Genomic DNA, 18,938 nt, shown 5'->3' on the forward strand with positions numbered 1-18,938 from the left:
ATTCTAGGATTATAATATCTCACTTCTAATCCCAAACACCCCTAAATGAATAAAAAATGGTAACATCGTAACTTCACACATTTATAATATATCCAAAGGGTCCATTTGGGGTGAAGGTCATGGAAAACTATAATAACTTTATTTAGCTACAGTAAATGCTATTTAAAAATCTTAAATTACATTTTTTCATACCCCCAATTTGCTACAATATTTAGTTTTATTATTGTTTGTTTTTTTTTTCAAATTAAAATAATCTACATCATAAACACAAAATATTATAAACGATCTATAATATTCCAGGACTATAATAATTTATTTTCGACTCCAAACACCCTCTAAATAAATGGAAAAAAAGGTAACATTGTAACTTGTTATAACATGCAAAGGGACATTTGACATTTTTCAAAAAACCATGTAATTTGCCATTTTGAACCTTTAAACAGAGTCATTTACGCAATTATTTCCAAAACTCTTTACTCTTTTAGTCCTTTAGGACCAAACTTTTTCTAATTTCAATTACAAAAATGGCCCTCTTCATCTCACTTCATCCCAATTTCTCAATTTTCCCCAAAACCTTCGCCAAATTCCCATTCACAAAACCCTTCTGTTTCCACAGATTCAAATCCGTCAGCAATAGCATGACGGACTCATCGGAACCGGTGACCGGAAACTGCCCATCAACCGGAGAGAATTACCCGGTCCCCTTATCGCCTCCACTGCCGGCCATATCCAAGAACTTAGAGCTCGCCAGAGCCATGGCTGCCTCCTCTAAATCCAGCCTCTTTGCTTTATCGGCAAACGATGTTATATACGAAGACGAGTGGCTCATTGCCGTCAATAAACCTCAAGGAATCTACTGTGAAAATGTTTTGGCTGCTGTTCCTCGTCTTCTTTGTGATTCGGCTAACGCTGGTTTGTGAATCTTACTGTGAAAGCGTTTTTTTTTTCAGACGAATTCAACTTTTTACTACATTTTGGATTTTCTAATCGAATGGTAATGGTGGGTTTGCAACTTTTAACTTGCTTTCGTTTGACGATTTGTGGAAAGGGTATGTATAATCATGGACTTCCCGTGGATAACGAAAGATGTTAGAACTGAGTTTTCGTTAAAATTGACGGGTTTTGAAAGATTTTGTTCCATATAGGTCATTTGCATTGATTTTCTAGATCAAACTTTTGTATATTGATAATGTAACTTGGTTTTTGTTGAAAGTTAGCTGAAAGTAATGGGCGAATGCGATGAAAGTTTAACAGAAGTTTAAAATTGTAATGCTTATCTATGTGTACGGTCCAATTTGTTGAAAATTTGAAGTTTGGAGTAATAATTGATTCGTATTGCCAAGCTTTTGGGTAGGATTTGATCTTTCATCAAATTTGTTTAGAACGAGTGATTTTCTATTGATTTAAGCTGATTAAAAATGCAATTCTCAAGTTCTATTTCCTCATCTGTAACTATCTTCTTGTAATTATTATGTAGGTGTTATTTTGCATAGTTGGAGTCTCTTCATATAGGGAGAGGCGCCTTTTTTCTGGGCTGTGCTTTTATTTTTATGCCGGTGTATTTTTTCTTTTTTTTTCCAATAAAGGCCGGTGTTTCTAAAAGAAAATAATACGTTTACAGAAGAAGCAAGGGCGAGTAACTGATTTCTGATTCTTTTCCTACAATCTACATAGCCTAGCAATGTTGCTGATTGTTAGATAGTTGATATAAATGTTTTAGATGTATCCTGGTTGTTGAAGAGAGAAGGGTGCTTGAATGTTTCTGAAGTGTTTTAACGATTGTCCAAAACAATGCCATGTAATTACATCTTTTGCTAATTCAATCATTATCAATTTGTTGGGAGTGTTCTTAGCTCGAATTCTTCATATGCAGGGATCAAAACCAATTTGCCAGAGCTTCATCTTGCTAACCGCCTTGATCGTGACACAAGTGGGGTTATGGTTATAACGAAGTCACATAAAGTTGCTTCTAAATTAGTGAAGGCATTTACCGACCACACGGTTTCAAAATCATATATCGCCTTCTGTGTTGGCACATCTCCAAAATGGAAAAAAATCCACGTCAAATCTGGTCATGGAAGGTCAAAGTTTGGGGTCTGGCGTGTCTATGCTGCAGCTGATGTGGGTCGTTCCTTACCTGGCGGTTCCATAGTCAGAGATATGGAAACATATTTTGAAGTACTGTCTGTAAATGGAAAAAACACCATGGAGGAATTACAAAAATTCAGGAAAGAGGAAGAAGAAACTATTGTAGTCCATACAAAATCTTTGGTGGACATTGATAGTCAGAAGGACGAGGTCTTGATAAGAGCAAGACCTCGCAGTGGAAGAACTCATCAAATCCGACTGCACTGCCAATATCTTGGAATTCCTATAAGAGGGGATGTGAAATATGAGGGTGTTACAGAGTGGAATGGGAAAACTTACGATAGCCATGAGCTTCATGCTGAAAGCTTGTACTTTGTGCATCCTATTACAGGTATTCCTCTCAAACTACAAGCTCCTTTACCATCATGGGCCAGCCAAGCGTTGCAGCCCCAACAACAAGAAGTGAATTCTCCACAGTCCTTCAAAACTATGCCTTAAGAAAATCATTGGCGCAATACAGTTAAGTGAGAACCAAATATATCCCTTATTATACAAGGAGATTCGGTGTTGAAGAATGTCGCTGAAGCAAAATGGAGCGATCTTCAATCAAATTCATAAAGTGCGACTGCAGACAGTTTTCGTACTGTCAAGTTGATGTCTGCAATTTTTCATCTATTGAATGAGCTCTTGTTTGCACGACAGTGTCTACAAAAATATCAGCAGTCGCAAACCAAGAAACCATCCGAGTTCTTGAAAATTTGAGCTCGAAATGGATTCTGGAAATGACCGAAGAATCATGTGTGTCAAAGGCTGATAAATTTGTGCAAAGCCCTTTGGAAATGGTTCTTCTGCAGTGGTTTTATCGATAAAATTGATGTACGGTGCTAAAACAGCCAAATTCTGTGGTTGGCATGTTGATTTATATTGAGGCTCAATTGCTATCCGACTCCCCTTCCATCCATTTGTGCAACTTTGTCATCAAAATATGAACAATTTGTTATGGTGTTTATGCGGCTATGAATTATAAATAGAAGAATGAGAAACATGTTGTGGTTTATGTACATTTTTATTGATAGGTGTTTCAAATAGTTAAAGAATGAAACTTGACTGCTGGTTCTTTATCACGTGAGATAAAAGGTTGAAAGAATAGAGATGAAAAGAAAAGATACAGGTCTACCTTATAATTTAGTCCCTGCCATAAAAATGTCGTTTTTATGGATCTACTTAGAGATCAACTGTGTTTAATAGAATTTGGTGATAACTAATGGATAAGATATTAATTACTATCCTAAAGTATAAAGTTCAAGCGATAAGAACTATATTTTTACATATGCAAATTGTTACATCTTTTAAAAATACCGTCGATCAAATTGTAGGTATTAAAGTTTAGAAACTAATTCATTATTTTCGTATCAATGTAGAGGCTTATAAGTACAAATGCAAGAAACATATACAATAGAATGTATTTGTATCCATTTTCTATAGGATACAAATACATATAATATATATATATATACATGCGTAAATTTAACATAAAATGTGAAAGTTAATAGCAACAACATGAAATACAATACAGACATAAAATAAGGCAATATTAGATATTTCGAAATACAATATAAAAAGTTGTAAGCACATCAAAGTCAGGTCAATCAAAGAAGACTAAAATTAGATGAAGTGCAAAAAAATTCTTCGTCGAATTGTTTAGGATAAGAAAATAATTAAGTGGCTTGTTTTTTACATGACTTTGTGATGGGTCTAACGTAAAGAGGAAAGTTATGTGATTCTAGAATGTTTTTTAATTTTTCTTTAAAATTTTGTTCAAGACAATAAACTTTTTAAATAGGTTACTTAGAAGGAAAACTTGATATCCGATATTTAAAAGAAATAAACACAACAAATCACGTATTAAATATGTATCTTATAAAATAATTGGTACTGAATATTGATTCTCTATGTTGTTTTTTTTAACCTTAAATCTATATATTTAAGTACAAGATTTGAACCTTTACCCACAAAGAAATAAGTACACAATCATTTGCTTTACTTTAATCGCCTTAAATGTAATTAAGGATTAGAGAGTTATATCTATTTAATATATGTTTGACTTGGCCAAATGAACCTTACACGTTAAGGAACGGAAGTCATTGAACCTTCGGCCTTTCCTTTTCATGGTTATTTTTTTTCCTTAAATAATATTTCTTAAATTCAACATGATTTGGTTTTGAAAGTTACAAAAATTTGACCATTCATTTTCCCTTTTTTCCCCTTTTTTCTGTCTTCTGATATATCTTTTCATTGTCGTCTTGTCTAAATTAGGCAACAACAGATACTTGTGATGTGAAACCACAATTCTTTATTTCATCCAGACTTCATTCAATTTCAAGCCATCTCTAACTTCATACTTTTCAAGATTTAGATCCATTTCTATGAAACCCACCAAAGAGAGAACTTTAGAATGAAGGAACCAAGTAACCCTTAGTTTCTCTCATTCTCAAACTTAAAGAATTCCAACTTTGTAATGTGAGTCAACAGAATAAGGTTAGTGCAACAAGTAACCTAACCAAATTGCTTTTTCCATAGTTATTAATTTAGTCAACTCATAACCTTTTCCATGGAAAATAAAGACTTTTATTTAATATTACTTCATAATGGTGGCTTTTCCACAAAAGCAAATAAAGAGCTATCTTTTACCACTTTCTATTCTAATCAATATTAAATAGTGAATTAATTCTCACTTTATGCACTTCTACTGTTTCATTGAGATATATTCAACCATAAATTTCCATTTCTTCATCTACTTATTTACACAAAAACTTATGATGAATCCTAAAAGGTCAACCGCAGTATTCTGGTCAAACCTGCTAATTTAGCTTATATACTTTTATGCTCATCAAAGCTTGGAGATTGGTTCTTGATATATAGGCCAAGGAACCTCAAAAACCATTTTGATCTTTGAAAATGGGAGGTTTGAGTGAGGGTCTAACACAGTTGCTGATACCTGCAGCTGCTCTTCTTGGTATTGGATTTGCTCTTCTTCAATGGCTTTTGGTTTCAAGAGTTAAGGTTTATAGCTACCCTGATGATGAAAGCCAAGAAAACAACTTGATTGAAGGAGGACAAGAGGAAGGTATTGATGACGTCGAGGTTGTTGCAAAGTGTGCCGAAATCCAGAAGGCAATTTCTGTTGGTGAGCAAGCCTCTTTCTTCGTCTTGAAAATTTCTTGTTTTTCTTTCAATTAGGATCTGTTCTATCCACTTTTTAAAAGGTGTATGCTTATTTCATTTGAAGAAGTTGGATATCAACTATCATGAGATCATTAAAGTTGGTCCGATGACAGGACGTCCTTTGTCTTTCAAACGAACATTTAAAGATGCAAGAACAGAAAAAAGTGAGCATGAATTAATGCAAAACTACCCCACAGAAAAAGTTTAGCTTTATCAAAAGACATTCATGGTAGAAACAACTTACGCCTTTCACCGGTTGATAAGAACAATGGATGCTCCACATATTCCATGCTGATATGATATTGTCTAATTTGGGCATAAGCCTTCATGGCTTTTCCTTTACTTTCAACGAAAATGCCTCATACCAATAATGATAATCGTCCTTACTTATATTCCATAGATCTTTTCCTTTCTAGCCAATGTGGAATTATGTTTGTGCTCCTAAGATCTCTTCCTTCCTGGCCAAAACAGGACTTTGGTGCACTTCTAACACTTGTTGAATGCCTTGAATCTAATATCTAGCCTCAAACGATCAAGTAGAGAAATGCGCTATATAAACTCTCTAACTCAAATCATGACAAGTTTGAACTTTAACATCAACTTGCCTAAGTTGTATTTGTATTTTTCATATTTATATAATTTACGTTATTTACAATAGAGTTTAGAGAAGTGTGATGTATAAACTCTCTAACCCTAAAGGTACATCTTACTCTATATTTTGTATTAATCTCTATAATGATGAATTGCTCTCCCTCTGTCAATGGAGATAGTTGACACACTATTAGTAAACCATGTGAATCTATCGATTCTTTATTGCTTTATGTTTCTCTACATCTTTATTTGTCGATTTCTTAACCACTTCTGTAACATTGTACAGCTCCATTGGAATTCAATCCTAATGTCATAATGTTTTTCAGTTAATTCCAAAGTCAGTATTTTTTTGCTTTGATGCAATGTATGGTATGTTCCAAAAATATGGGATAGAAGATTGTTGTTGCAAGTGTATAAGATGAATTAAAAATTTGACATTTCCCAAATATTGTAAAAGCTATAGTAGTACATTGATTTGAATTTTTTGCCTTTTGCTTTTCAGGAGCAACCTCATTTTTATTCACACAGTATAAATACCTTGTTGTCTTTATGGGAGCATTTGGAGCCATCATTTTCTTATTCCTTGGTTCTGTTAAGAGCTTCAGCACCAAAAGTGAACCTTGCACATACAACAAAGGACAAATGTGTAAACCAGCTCTAGCCAATGCCATTTTTAGCACAATTGCCTTCTTGCTAGGTGCTCTCACCTCAGTGCTATCTGGTTTTCTTGGAATGAAGATTGCAACTTATGCGAATGCACGAACGAGTCTAGAAGCACGGAGAGGCATTGGAAGAGCATTCGTTATTGCTTTTCGCTCTGGTGCGGTGATGGGATTCCTTCTAGCTGCCAATGGTCTCCTTGTGTTGTATGCCTCCATCAATCTGTTTAAACTGTATTATGGCGATGATTGGGAAGGATTGTACGAATCCATCACAGGTTACGGTCTTGGAGGTTCTTCAATGGCATTGTTTGGAAGAGTTGGGGGTGGTATATACACAAAAGCGGCGGATGTTGGAGCTGATCTTGTAGGAAAAATTGAAAAGAATATTCCTGAGGATGATCCAAGAAATCCTGCTGTACTTTCTATATATTCTTCCTGTTTTCAAATGGATTTCTGTGTGAGAATCTTAAGCCATTCAAACTGATCTTATATTGTTTATTTCTCAGGTCATAGCGGACAATGTGGGAGACAATGTCGGAGATATTGCAGGAATGGGATCTGACTTATTTGGATCTTATGCAGAATCAACCTGTGCCGCGCTTTTCGTGGCATCAATATCGTCCTTTGGCTCTACACATAACTATGCAGCCATGTCCTACCCTCTACTTATAAGCTCAATGGGAATTGTAATTTGCTTAATAACTACACTTTTTGCAACTGACCTCATTGAGATTAAGAAAGTGAGCGATATCGAACCATCATTAAAGCGACAACTTCTTATCTCCACTGTTTTGATGACAGTAGGAGTAGCTCTAGTCAGCTTTGTTGCTTTACCTTCAAAGTTCACTCTTTATGATTTCGGCAACGACAAGGTCGTAAAGAACTGGTACGACTTCATCAATTACAAGATTTTTTCCTTCCCTCATAAACACAAGTCTTTTATGCTGACTAAAATTACATCCAAATGCAGGCACATTTTCTTCTGTGTTGTGACAGGATTATGGGCAGGACTTGTTATTGGATATACAACTGAGTATTACACTAGCAATGCTTACAGGTAAAATAACATACTGTTAGAGTGTTAATATGATATTAATTTTACCTTTACCTATCAGCTTAACCTTTTGGATCAATCAATGAAACGGTATCAAAGCTCGAGGTCCAAGAGGTTATGTACTCAAACTGCAGCAATATTATTTGAGTTTCATCCACGATTAAAATTGATATCTACTTGTTGGGTCTTCTACATATTTCAAGCCCACAAGTGAAGGAGAGTATTAGAGCATTGATATGATATTAAACGTATTCTTTGATACATACAGAAAATAAATAAATAAATAAAAATACTCAGTACCTATCAACTGATGCTTTGGATTTAGTAGTCTGACATGATATTAGAACTTCTGTAATTTTATTTCTTCTATAGTTCACATTGACTATCATTTGTAGAACTCAAGATAATTCTCGAGCTAATGTATAAGAGAGAGTGTTTAAGGTATATTTAAAAGAAGAAATACTTCCTCTCCTAACAACTTAAACTTGTAGGTACAGTAGTAGTTTGGCAATATTTTTAACTAAATATCATTATTTCTGTTGGCCATTTTCTCTCTAGTTGATATTGATTGTCTTGTGTTTAATCTCAGAATAATTTTCGAGCCAATGGGTAGGAGGTAGTGTTATAAATAAACATATTTAAAACAATAAATATTTTCAACATGACTGTTTAAACTCTTAGCTATGGCAGTAGATTAGCAATGTATTCTTTAAACTGGAAGTGTTGCAAGCTTACAGAGAAGCATTGATATGCAATCTGATATGAGCTGTGTTTATAGCCTGAGAAATTTGATACTTAAGGTGAAATCATTTGTGCAGTCCAGTGCAGGATGTGGCTGATTCTTGCAGAACTGGTGCCGCAACAAATGTAATATTTGGATTAGCTCTTGGATACAAGTCCGTCATCATTCCCATATTTTCCATTGCCTTATCCATTTATGTGAGCTTCCGCTTGGGGGCTATGTATGGTATTGCAATGGCTGCTTTGGGAATGCTTAGCACCATTGCCACTGGACTAGCCATTGATGCTTATGGTCCAATAAGTGACAATGCAGGTGGAATAGCCGAAATGGCTGGAATGAGCCACGAAATACGCGAGAGAACCGATGCTTTAGACGCTGCAGGAAACACGACTGCAGCCATAGGAAAGGTGCCAATTCTTCAACAATTAATCAATCAATCATTTTCTTTGTTCTCTTAATATTCTAAGAGCTCTGTTATGTCATGTGGAATGGTTTTCCTAGAGTCTAAAGAAGAGGTTCTTTTTGATCCGTAATCTAAATTAACTGCTTTCTCTCTATCAGTGGACGTAGTTGACGTAGTTAATACACTGTTAGTTAACACATATATCTTGGAACAATTCTCTACTGTCTATGTTTTTCTGCTATCTTCATTTTTCAATTTCATAACATTATGTTGCTTCAAAACTTCTTATTGTTTTCTTATAATGGGGCAGGGCTTTGCCATTGGATCAGCTGCTCTTGTTTCCCTCGCCTTGTTCGGCGCCTTCGTAAGCCGAGCAGACATCGAAACAGTCAACGTCATGAACCCAAAAGTTTTCATAGGATTGATAGTGGGTGCAATGCTTCCATACTGGTTTTCAGCCATGACAATGAAGAGTGTTGGCAGTGCAGCACTGAAGATGGTCGAGGAAGTTCGACGACAATTCAACTCTATCCCTGGGCTGATGGAAGGCAGGACGAAGCCGGACTATGCAAATTGTGTGAAGATATCAACCGATGCTTCACTTAAAGAGATGATCCCACCCGGTGGTCTTGTTTTGGTAACACCACTCATTGCTGGAACATTCTTTGGAGTTGAAACTCTTGCTGGCCTTTTGGCTGGTTCTCTTGTTTCTGGAGTGCAGGTATATACATCATTTTCCTTCCATCCACAACAAATCTTTCCATTTTTCTTTTTCTTTTTGAGAAATTTCATAATATTTTTGTGTTGATTTGTTTCTTTGATTTGTGTTGATTTCATAACAAAGGTACAGGTATATACACTTGTACCTCCAATTTTAGTATCCTCACAATTCCCCAATGGTCCCCTGACACTTTTTTATACGATAATGTAGACGTATTTATCATTCGTACCTCGTTTCATGTCCCAACCCGAATTAAACAAGATGGATATACATGATGTTGAATTATAGAGAATAGTTCTATGATTATAGTAGTAACATTTTGATATTTCTTTTAGCATGCTTTAACCTTGTTGCTTGAAAAATAAGCTTTGTTTGGTGGCAATCATCATGATTGTCAGCTTTAATACCATTATTGAATGGCTCAAGTTGTTCAATTTTCTTAGGTTGCTATCTCTGCTTCAAACACAGGTGGGGCTTGGGATAATGCAAAAAAGTACATTGAGGTTAGACTTCTTTCACCACTTCTTAACATTATCTTTTTCTAAATACTTTGCCTTGTCATTACCTTTGAATGTGTTTGGAAGTGTTCTTCTCGAGGTTTTGAATGATTTTTCAAATGTCTAAAAATAAATTTTTTTAAAGTGTTAAACCAAACGTTTAAAATTGCCCGTGTTCTTAAATGTTTGTTGTTGTTGACCATGTGTATATTGAAAAATGTTTTTGAAAATTTCGAATTCACTTAGGTGGAGTGGACTATAATAATTTAAAATCCATCTAATGTTTGGACATCTTATTATAATAGTTGAACTGTTGGGAATTCCCGATTCTTGTAATCCACACTTTGTTATAATAAAACTATTTGAAAGTCTTCATTGTCTACCTTGCTTACTATTTTGTAATCATCCTTTCTACTCATTTGTAATACAGGCTAAAATAGTCAGCATTCCAAACTCAAACTATTATAACTCAAAAACTATAAAACCACTTACTATAATAATCAATTCAACATCTTAGACCGTCCTTAAAAGTCATCTAAAATTTTTTCATTTTTTTATTATAACCATTTTTTTAGGTTAGGTAATCATTTAGTTTTTAAGAATTGTATTGGTTTTTTTCACATTTTCTTCATCATGATTTTCATATTTCTTATTACATTTAAACTATGGTCGAATTAAAAAATAAAGTTTTTGAAAACTGTATATATATTTTTTAAAATTTCAAAATTTTGCTTGACTTTTAAAAAACCCCTAAAATGTAGAAAAAAACAAGAATTCGTTTTTATAGACTTAATTTAAAAAAAAAAACAAAAAACTAACACCTTGTTTGAATTGATTTTTGTTTCTTTTTTTAAAATTTAATCCTATTTTCTTCTTATCTCTTGCAATGATTTGCATATTTCTTAAGTGCAATTATTAAACTACTAATCAAATTCCTAAAACAAAAATAAGTTTTTGAAAGCTACTTTTTTAAATTTTCAAAATTGGCTTGATTTTTAAAATCATTGGTTTGAAATAAATAACAAATGAAGAAATTCAGAGGTGAAAGTTGAGTTTATAAACTTAATTTTCAAAAACAAAATGGTTACCAAACGGAGTTAACAAGATCTTACCTATCCCTTCTTTGGAAGATTATTTTAAAATTGTACGATGACAAAAATGGAACAAATCTCTCCTTAATCGGCTATAAATACTTTATCACTAACCGTTTAATTCAAAACCACTCCCAAACACACTTTTTCTAAGACGGATTCGGTACGATATAACAATTTCAAACAAATAAAATGCAGGCAGGAAGAAGCGAACATGCCAAAGCACTTGGTCCCAAAGGGTCAGATGCTCACAAGGCAGCTGTGATAGGTGACACCGTTGGGGATCCTCTCAAAGACACTTCTGGTCCATCTCTCAATATTCTCATCAAGCTTATGGCCGTTGAGTCTTTAGTTTTTGCCCCTTTTTTTGCTGCCCATGGTGGCATCATCTTCAAACATATTTAAACAAACAACCATTCCCATACTTTTTGCCTTCATCATACCTTGTATATTTCCATCTTTCGGTTAAATTATAAATTCATTTTGTCTTGACCCTTTGAAAGGAAAAAGTTATAATTTAATCCCTATGGTTTAGAGAGTTGAATGTGGTTACGGATTATTTTGTTGGAATTCTTCTAAACAATCCCTACCGTGGAGATTATGTATGATGTTTTTTTTTAACCTATGAGTTTTTATAGAATTATAAAACTAAATTCTAACTTTTTCTACGTCAAGGAAACCAATTTGTAATTAGACTTTTTCTTAGTAGTTTTGTTTGGGATAGTGTTCGTTATTACTTCTTTTTCTTTTCCTTTGGTGAGGTAAGGCGGAAGAGGGAAGCAAAAGTATATACTATATAGGTTGGATTACTTGTTAGGTTGATGATTAAATTATGTTGCGAGACTGATTCTTACCCTATTTAAGTTACAATTTACTAGCACATATATATGTCGTAAGTTCTTACTATTTTTTGTTGGATTTAGCAAGATGTGGAAATTCAAAATTCCACCTTGGTTATTTTGTTGGAAGGTGGATCTCCGAGTCTATAAAAGGAGCCCACCCCACTATTTATAAATGTTTTAATCCAATACACTCTAACCTTTCGTTATTGACCCAAACTAAATTTCCTTTTGTATCTTTTGATTTTTGAGTGAAAAAGAGTGTAAGTAGCGAAAGTTTTTGAAGGGAGTGATTTTGAAATTAGGGATGGGAGTATCACTCCTCCATGCATCCTAACTAAGGTTTCACGAACATTTGCTTCCCGTATGCATCCCACCGTCTTTAATTGAACCGATTTTATTGTTAATATTTAATCAACTTTGGTAATGATTAATTTTAAAAGACCGAAATTTAAGATTTGTTGTCAACACAATGAATAAATATAAAAATAAAGTTGGACAATTGAAAACATAAAGACAAAGGTACGTTTGGCATCACGTTGGTGCCATTTTGAAAAAAAAAATCTTTTAACTGTTTTTTGCATTTGGTAAAAGTGATTTAAGTTGATTCTACCTTTTAAATTCTCTTAAAATTTATAGTTAATATTTACTTTTACATTTTATTTTTTTATTTAATATATTTATCAATTTTTCACATACCTAAATATATTTTCTATTTTCCATGAGTTAAATAGATTCTTTTTTTTTTTTTTCAAAAAAGTATACAATGTTGATTTTTTTTAAAATAAACTATTTCAGTTAATATTTAAAAAAATTAATCTATAACAAACAAATTTTATTAAAGTTTTAAATTTTAAATTAAAAAAAAATAATAAAATTTTACTTTAGTTATTCTATGAAAAATAAGATGTTTTCATATTTGTTTGTCAAACACTATAATAAATTTACCAAACACTGTTCTATTTCTTTTCACAGATTAATAATTAAGCTACAACACTGTTGTAAAGGAAGCTTAAAATAGAAAAGAATCCAAACAATAATTGTTACTGTTTTGACTAATTAAACCCAATTAGTTTCCCATTCAACAAACATAATCTAATATGATATTTAAAAATCACTCAAACATATAGTTTTTTGGCAAAAAAAAAATTTAAAGAAATGGGTAATCATAAGATAGAAATTTTAGTAATATATAATAACTAAACAAATAGCAACATTTAAAAGAAGTGCAAATATAGCAAAATCTATTTTCTTATAGATTACTTCTGTTGTTTATTGTTGACTCTCGAACAAATTTTATTATGTATACAAAATTTTAAATTATTATTAAATCAATATTTTGAATCTAATTGCTATATTTGCAATTGATCCGAAAAAAAATAATCTTTGATTGACTTTCAATTCAAGCATCTAAAAGATGTAAAAGGATGTGATATGATTCATACGAATGAGTAACAACTCTAATAATATATTTTCCATGATCTCACCATTAAACAATTTTCAAATTGGATTATATATTTAATAAAGACCCTAACTACATGCATTCTATTTTCCTTTTTTTAAAAGGCTTTTCTTATTATTTAATTACATGTATATATAAACAATTTGTATTGCAAAGATGCCTTCATCTTTCTTTCCTTCTACTTTTTTTTTTCTCAAATGACAAAAACGTAGGCGTAATTATAACCTCGTACTAATACAAATGTTAAAATTGGATATTCAAACTTAAATAACGGTAGAAAATATAATAATTATATAAGTTCGAGTGACTATTTTTAATATTAAAAGTTTAAAAGGTCCAACTTTTACATTAGAAAACTGAAGATATATAACTGCAACTATCACGATTGTTATTGTCGTTTACCCATCGTTAATTTTAGTTACTTGTTAATGATTATACATACATATAATATATATATATATATGTTTATTTGAATTCTAAACTCATAGGTTGTTTTGATTTCATTTTTTATAATGACAAACTCCTATATGATATCTCAGTCTATGAATTAGTTTTAGATTTGCGAGATTTGAGTTATGTTACTTTAAAATCTACCGACCATATCAAATCAATATTTGTTTAATACCTTCCGATTTAAATTCAGAATTAAACCTATGTTTAGTAAAAGTTTTTGAAAGGAAAATTAAACTATCAAGAATGATAGAAAAAATTAAAAACAGGTTAACAAAGTTATTCACTTGTTCAATATTTTCAAGATGTTATAACTTTATTATATTTAGACTTAACTTCCATTTAATCCTAACTTTCGCTATAATTTTACATTTTTTATTTCGGATTTTATTTGATTCAACTTCATCATTTTCCACTAAATCAAATAGAATTTTTAGATTAATTTTCTATTAATTAATTTACAATAACTATAACAAATTTTTAAAAAGAAAATATTTGGGTTTATGATTTAAATTAATTAAAAAATCCATATAGAGTTAACAAAGAATTAATTATTTAAAAATAAAAATGAAAAAATATAAAAATGGGTAATAGAAACTAAACCTAAATTTTAAGGATAAAAGGTAAAATTTAAAAATAACCCAAGCAAATATAAACTAAATCCATGCTTATCCATTTATAACTAAATTTCATTTGTAGATCGATATGATTTGCTATTGAAAATATCATTTATTTGCATTTGATTGTATTTACCTACACCATAGATTTTGCAAAATTCATAGGCTTTTAACGTAATCATAATCAAATTCCAATTCATTTTAAGTTACCATCTATTTATTTTTATTGAGCTAAAATAAGCATGACCTAAATATAAAATATATTTACTCTCTAATATAATTTTATAAGAGATTTTTTCAAAAAAATAAAATAAAAAATAAAAATAACATACTATTTACAGAACAAAACTTCGGACAAAATTAATTATACTGATTTTTTTTTTTTTTTTTTTTGTAAATATTTTGTAATCTTCTGACAATTTTCCATTTTTTTCCAAAATAATTAGCAAATTAAAAAAGAAAATCCGTCACCATTTAGGGGAATCTAAACATTTATCTCTTTCTTAAATTTAATTAAACAAAACAACCTTCTCATATAATAAATTATTAAAGCGGCATTCATTTTGTCCTCTGGATAATTCCATCCAACAAAATTCACAAAATTTCAAATGTGGAAAATCCGAGCACAGATCCACTGCAACACCACTACACATTTCCTTTACAGTCATCCAATAAAATATGCCCACGTGGCTGACCCGCAACCCTTTACCAGGTCATGTAGATCTGTCCAATAAAATCAATTCCAACTCTACACACGTGTAACTTCCAATAAAAACCCCTAACAATTCGTGTAGTTACCAATAAAACGACGCCACGTATAACAACCGTCTAATTGGTATCTTCCTATTGGCTAGTATCTCCACGTCGGAATATATTTTCTTTTTTAATTAACTTTCACGATCCCATCGTGAAATATATGACGTCGACTCCCTATATAGTCCCCAGTGCTTCTCGTTTCGTTCCCCCAACTTCGCCATTTCGTTTCTCCTTTCCCAACTCTCTCTCTAGCTTTCTAAGCTTGAAGCCATGGCGTTTAGGGTTCGGAACCCTAATTTACTTTCCTTGATCCTTCTATCTCTCCTTGCTATCGCTTCGGCTAAGGTGTTTTTCGAGGAGCGTTTTGATGGTATGATATCACTCTCTTTCACCGCTTTGTTTTGTGTAATTTTCAGATCCATTGTTTTTTGGTTCTGTAATTTACGTGCATTTTTAGACGTGGATGAATATAGAACGTGTGTTTAGATTGTTGAAGTTGAATTTGTTTGATTGTGGTGGATCGGTTGTTTTGCTCCATCAGTTACTGATCTAAATGTAGACTGTTCAGTGTGTGTGGAAAATTGATATTAAGTTCACAATGTAGACTGTTCAGTGTAGATCTGTTTTGCTTATTTGTGTTTTTTCGTTTTAGAATCATGAAATATTTTTGTTGTTATTTTTTTTTCTTTGATGATGTACGTTGAAAAATATTGGTGCTGTTTGATTAAGGCTTTCGATATATTGTTGCATTGCTATTTTCTTAGGTCGATTAGACGCCAAACTTTTGTTATGGTATATTGTCGATTTAAATTGTTTTGATCGTTATTCGCTGATACGTTTTCGAAGGTTTTAGAATATGAATTTGGTGTTGAACTTGATATGTCGAACTGTCTTGCGTTATGTCCATATCGTTTTATCATCCATTGCTGTTTTGTTTGGTTTGATTTCCAATTCTGACTGCGTTTGGTAATACTGAAGATGGATGGGACAAGAGATGGGTTAAATCCGACTGGAAAAGAGACGAAAGTTTAGCGGGAGAATGGAACTACACCTCTGGAAAATGGCACGGAGATGCCAATGACAAAGGTAAAGCTCTAGTTGAGTCAATTGCTTAACATTATTAGTTTTAGTTTTCCGTATTATTGAGGCTTCCCGTATGTACTGGCGGGGTGCATACTTATGTTTAAATGGTTTCGAGCAATATTGAATTATTCTGTTATTTTGGTGACTTAGGTATCCAAACTAGCGAAGACTATAGATTCTACGCTATTTCGGCCGAGTTCCCTGAATTCAGCAACAAAGACAACATTCTTGTTTTCCAATTTTCCGTCAAGCACGAACAGAAGCTTGATTGTGGAGGTGGATACATGAAGTTGCTTAGTGGTGACGTTGATCAGAAAAAATTCGGTGGTGAAACTCCTTACAGGTTAATACTGAACCCGAGAAGTGTCAATTTTAATTCATTTATTTTTTATTATTTATGACTAATTACCTCTTGACTTTCTTTATGATTATGTGTTTTTTGTTGCCTGCAGCATCATGTTTGGCCCAGATATCTGTGGCTACAGTACCAAGAAAGTGCATGCTATTCTCACCTATAATAACACTAACCACTTGATCAAGAAGGAAGTTCCCTGTGAAACTGACCAACTCACTCATGTTTACACCTTCATCATTCGTCCTGATGCCACTTACAGCATCCTCATCGACAATGTAGAGAAGCAAACAGGTAGTTTGTACAGTGACTGGAGCCTCCTTCCTCCAAAGAAGATCAAGGATCCTGAAGCCAAGAAGGTAAGAACACTACAAGCACACTAATGAGGAGGCCATTTTAGAGTGATATTTGATGTTGTGGATCTTTATTGATGTCCCTATGTTGATTACATGCAGCCTGCGGATTGGGATGACAAAGAGTACATTCCTGATCCAGAAGATAAGAAGCCAGAGGTAATGATGCCCTAGTTATCTACATCCTGCTTGGTATATAAATTTGTATCATATATTATGATTACATGTATTCTTAAATTCACTTGTTTTATGTAAACAGGGATATGATGACATCGCTAAAGAGATAACTGATCCAGATGCCACCAAGGTAGCTATTTGAAATTTTCTCTTTTAGCCATCTTTTCTTTAAGGAGAAACTATTGCCCGTGGTATCTAATGTCTATACCTTCATTTAAATGGTTGGACATTTCGTTTTGAGGGCATAGATTAATTATACACAGGTCTTCTTGCGACACAGTTAGCTTCTTATCAACGCACAAGCTTTCTGTTACTAAATCCCTGCGTACATATATCAGTGATCTCTTTAAGAAGAAACTCTTGTTACTAACGAGCCAAACCTACTTGTTTCAGCCCCAAGACTGGGATGATGAAGAAGATGGTGAATGGGTCGCCCCAACCATTCCCAACCCTGAATACAAAGGCCCATGGGAACCTAAGGTTGGTTTATGATGTTTTTTCTTTACGCTAGTCCATGATATTAGTATCATCACCCTTCTATTTCTGTTGGAAGATTTTAAACATTATTTTTGTTCTTTTCAGAAAATTAAGAACCCTAACTACAAGGGAAAATGGAAGGCACCATTGATTGACAACCCAGGTTGTTTTCTATTGATGTTATCAAATCTCAGTTGTGTTTCAACAATCATTAGTTCTGCTTATTATCTTTGTTGCTGATTCACTTCATCTCTTTGCAGACTTTAAGGATGACCCCGAGCTCTATGTTTTCCCCAAATTGAAATATGTTGGTATTGAGTTGTGGCAGGTACAACTTCCCTCTCTGTTTCTTTGTGAACCATTTCTGTATCTCTTTCGTACATTGATGGTCAAAATCATTCGACATCAGGTGAAATCAGGCACCTTGTTTGACAATGTCTTGATCACCGACGATCCAGAATACGCCAAGCAGGTCGCCGAAGAAACATGGGGCAAGAACAAGGAGGTACATTATAAACTTTCTTGCAGTCGCCTTTCTTTCCCTGTCTTTGATCTACTTAGTACTGATTGAATTTCATGTATCCTTTAAGGTGGAGAAAGCTGCATTCGAGGAGGCAGAGAAGAAAAGAGAAGAGGAGGTAACTTACTTGTTTCAAACTGTCCAACCTGTCCTTAATTGGCATTTTTGAATGCCCATTTTAACTGTTGGTTTTGTTCATTCATCAGGAAGCCAAGAATGATCCAGTTGACTCAGATGTAAGTAATCATAAAGAGAAGCGCTTCCATGTTGAAAATTACAGCTTTTGAGAATGATGATTTCTTCGCAGTGTTGTAATATTCTGACGATGCATTCTTTCTTTCTACTAGGTTGAGGACGAAGACGAAGACAAATCAGACGATGCAGATGACTCCGACGCAGAGGCAGATTTGGACAAAAAGGATGCGGAAGAAGACGACAAACATGATGAACTGTAAGAGGGAGAAGAGGTGGAGTTTCGTTAGAAGAAAATTTTCCCCTTTTTTTCCACCTTTTGTTTTTTGTTTTTTATTATTTTTCTAGGTGTAGTAGTATTATCCGTTGGAGAAAAAGAAACAGTCTTCTTGATTTGCATTTTACGCATGAATGAATGACTGGATTTGCTTAAATTTCAGTTTGAGTTTGAGCCATTAGGAAAAGAGATTAAGAAAGAATTAGGAACAATTTGATGAATCAAATGAATGGGGTTCCCCTTCCTATGCTGGATTTTAAATTGAATTCTCTTACATAGAAGAATTCAATCTTTTTTACTCTTATTTGG

The 18,938-nt window shown here is 33.1% G+C and overlaps 3 protein-coding genes across 3 annotated transcripts; all 3 read left to right on the forward strand.

Annotated features, from left to right (window-relative positions):
• Nucleotides 1-527: 527 nt before the first annotated feature.
• LOC103494301 (RNA pseudouridine synthase 1) lies at nucleotides 528-3,145 on the forward strand. The gene is made up of 2 exons (XM_008455429.3): nucleotides 528-912; nucleotides 1,874-3,145. Exons 1-2 carry the CDS (start codon nucleotides 639-641, stop codon nucleotides 2,584-2,586), a joined length of 987 nt encoding a protein of 328 aa, XP_008453651.1. The 5' UTR covers nucleotides 528-638; the 3' UTR covers nucleotides 2,587-3,145.
• Nucleotides 3,146-4,797: 1,652 nt separating this feature from the next.
• LOC103494311 (pyrophosphate-energized vacuolar membrane proton pump 1-like) lies at nucleotides 4,798-11,618 on the forward strand. The gene is made up of 8 exons (XM_008455439.3): nucleotides 4,798-5,275; nucleotides 6,407-6,981; nucleotides 7,073-7,452; nucleotides 7,537-7,623; nucleotides 8,439-8,769; nucleotides 9,076-9,486; nucleotides 9,930-9,989; nucleotides 11,273-11,618. The coding sequence occupies exons 1-8, from the start codon at nucleotides 5,047-5,049 to the stop codon at nucleotides 11,477-11,479; spliced, it is 2,280 nt and encodes a 759-aa protein (XP_008453661.1). The 5' UTR covers nucleotides 4,798-5,046; the 3' UTR covers nucleotides 11,480-11,618.
• Nucleotides 11,619-15,390: 3,772 nt separating this feature from the next.
• On the forward strand, nucleotides 15,391-18,786 carry LOC103494317 (calreticulin). Its single transcript, XM_008455449.3, has 13 exons — nucleotides 15,391-15,568; nucleotides 16,177-16,284; nucleotides 16,432-16,624; nucleotides 16,734-16,992; nucleotides 17,089-17,145; nucleotides 17,246-17,293; nucleotides 17,557-17,643; nucleotides 17,746-17,803; nucleotides 17,901-17,968; nucleotides 18,050-18,145; nucleotides 18,231-18,278; nucleotides 18,367-18,396; nucleotides 18,508-18,786. The coding sequence occupies exons 1-13, from the start codon at nucleotides 15,469-15,471 to the stop codon at nucleotides 18,613-18,615; spliced, it is 1,260 nt and encodes a 419-aa protein (XP_008453671.1). The 5' UTR covers nucleotides 15,391-15,468; the 3' UTR covers nucleotides 18,616-18,786.
• The last annotated feature ends 152 nt before the right edge of the window (nucleotides 18,787-18,938 follow it).

This window comes from Cucumis melo, chromosome 5 (assembly GCF_025177605.1).
Source record: "Cucumis melo cultivar AY chromosome 5, USDA_Cmelo_AY_1.0, whole genome shotgun sequence".
Taxonomy (NCBI): Eukaryota; Viridiplantae; Streptophyta; class Magnoliopsida; order Cucurbitales; family Cucurbitaceae; genus Cucumis; species Cucumis melo.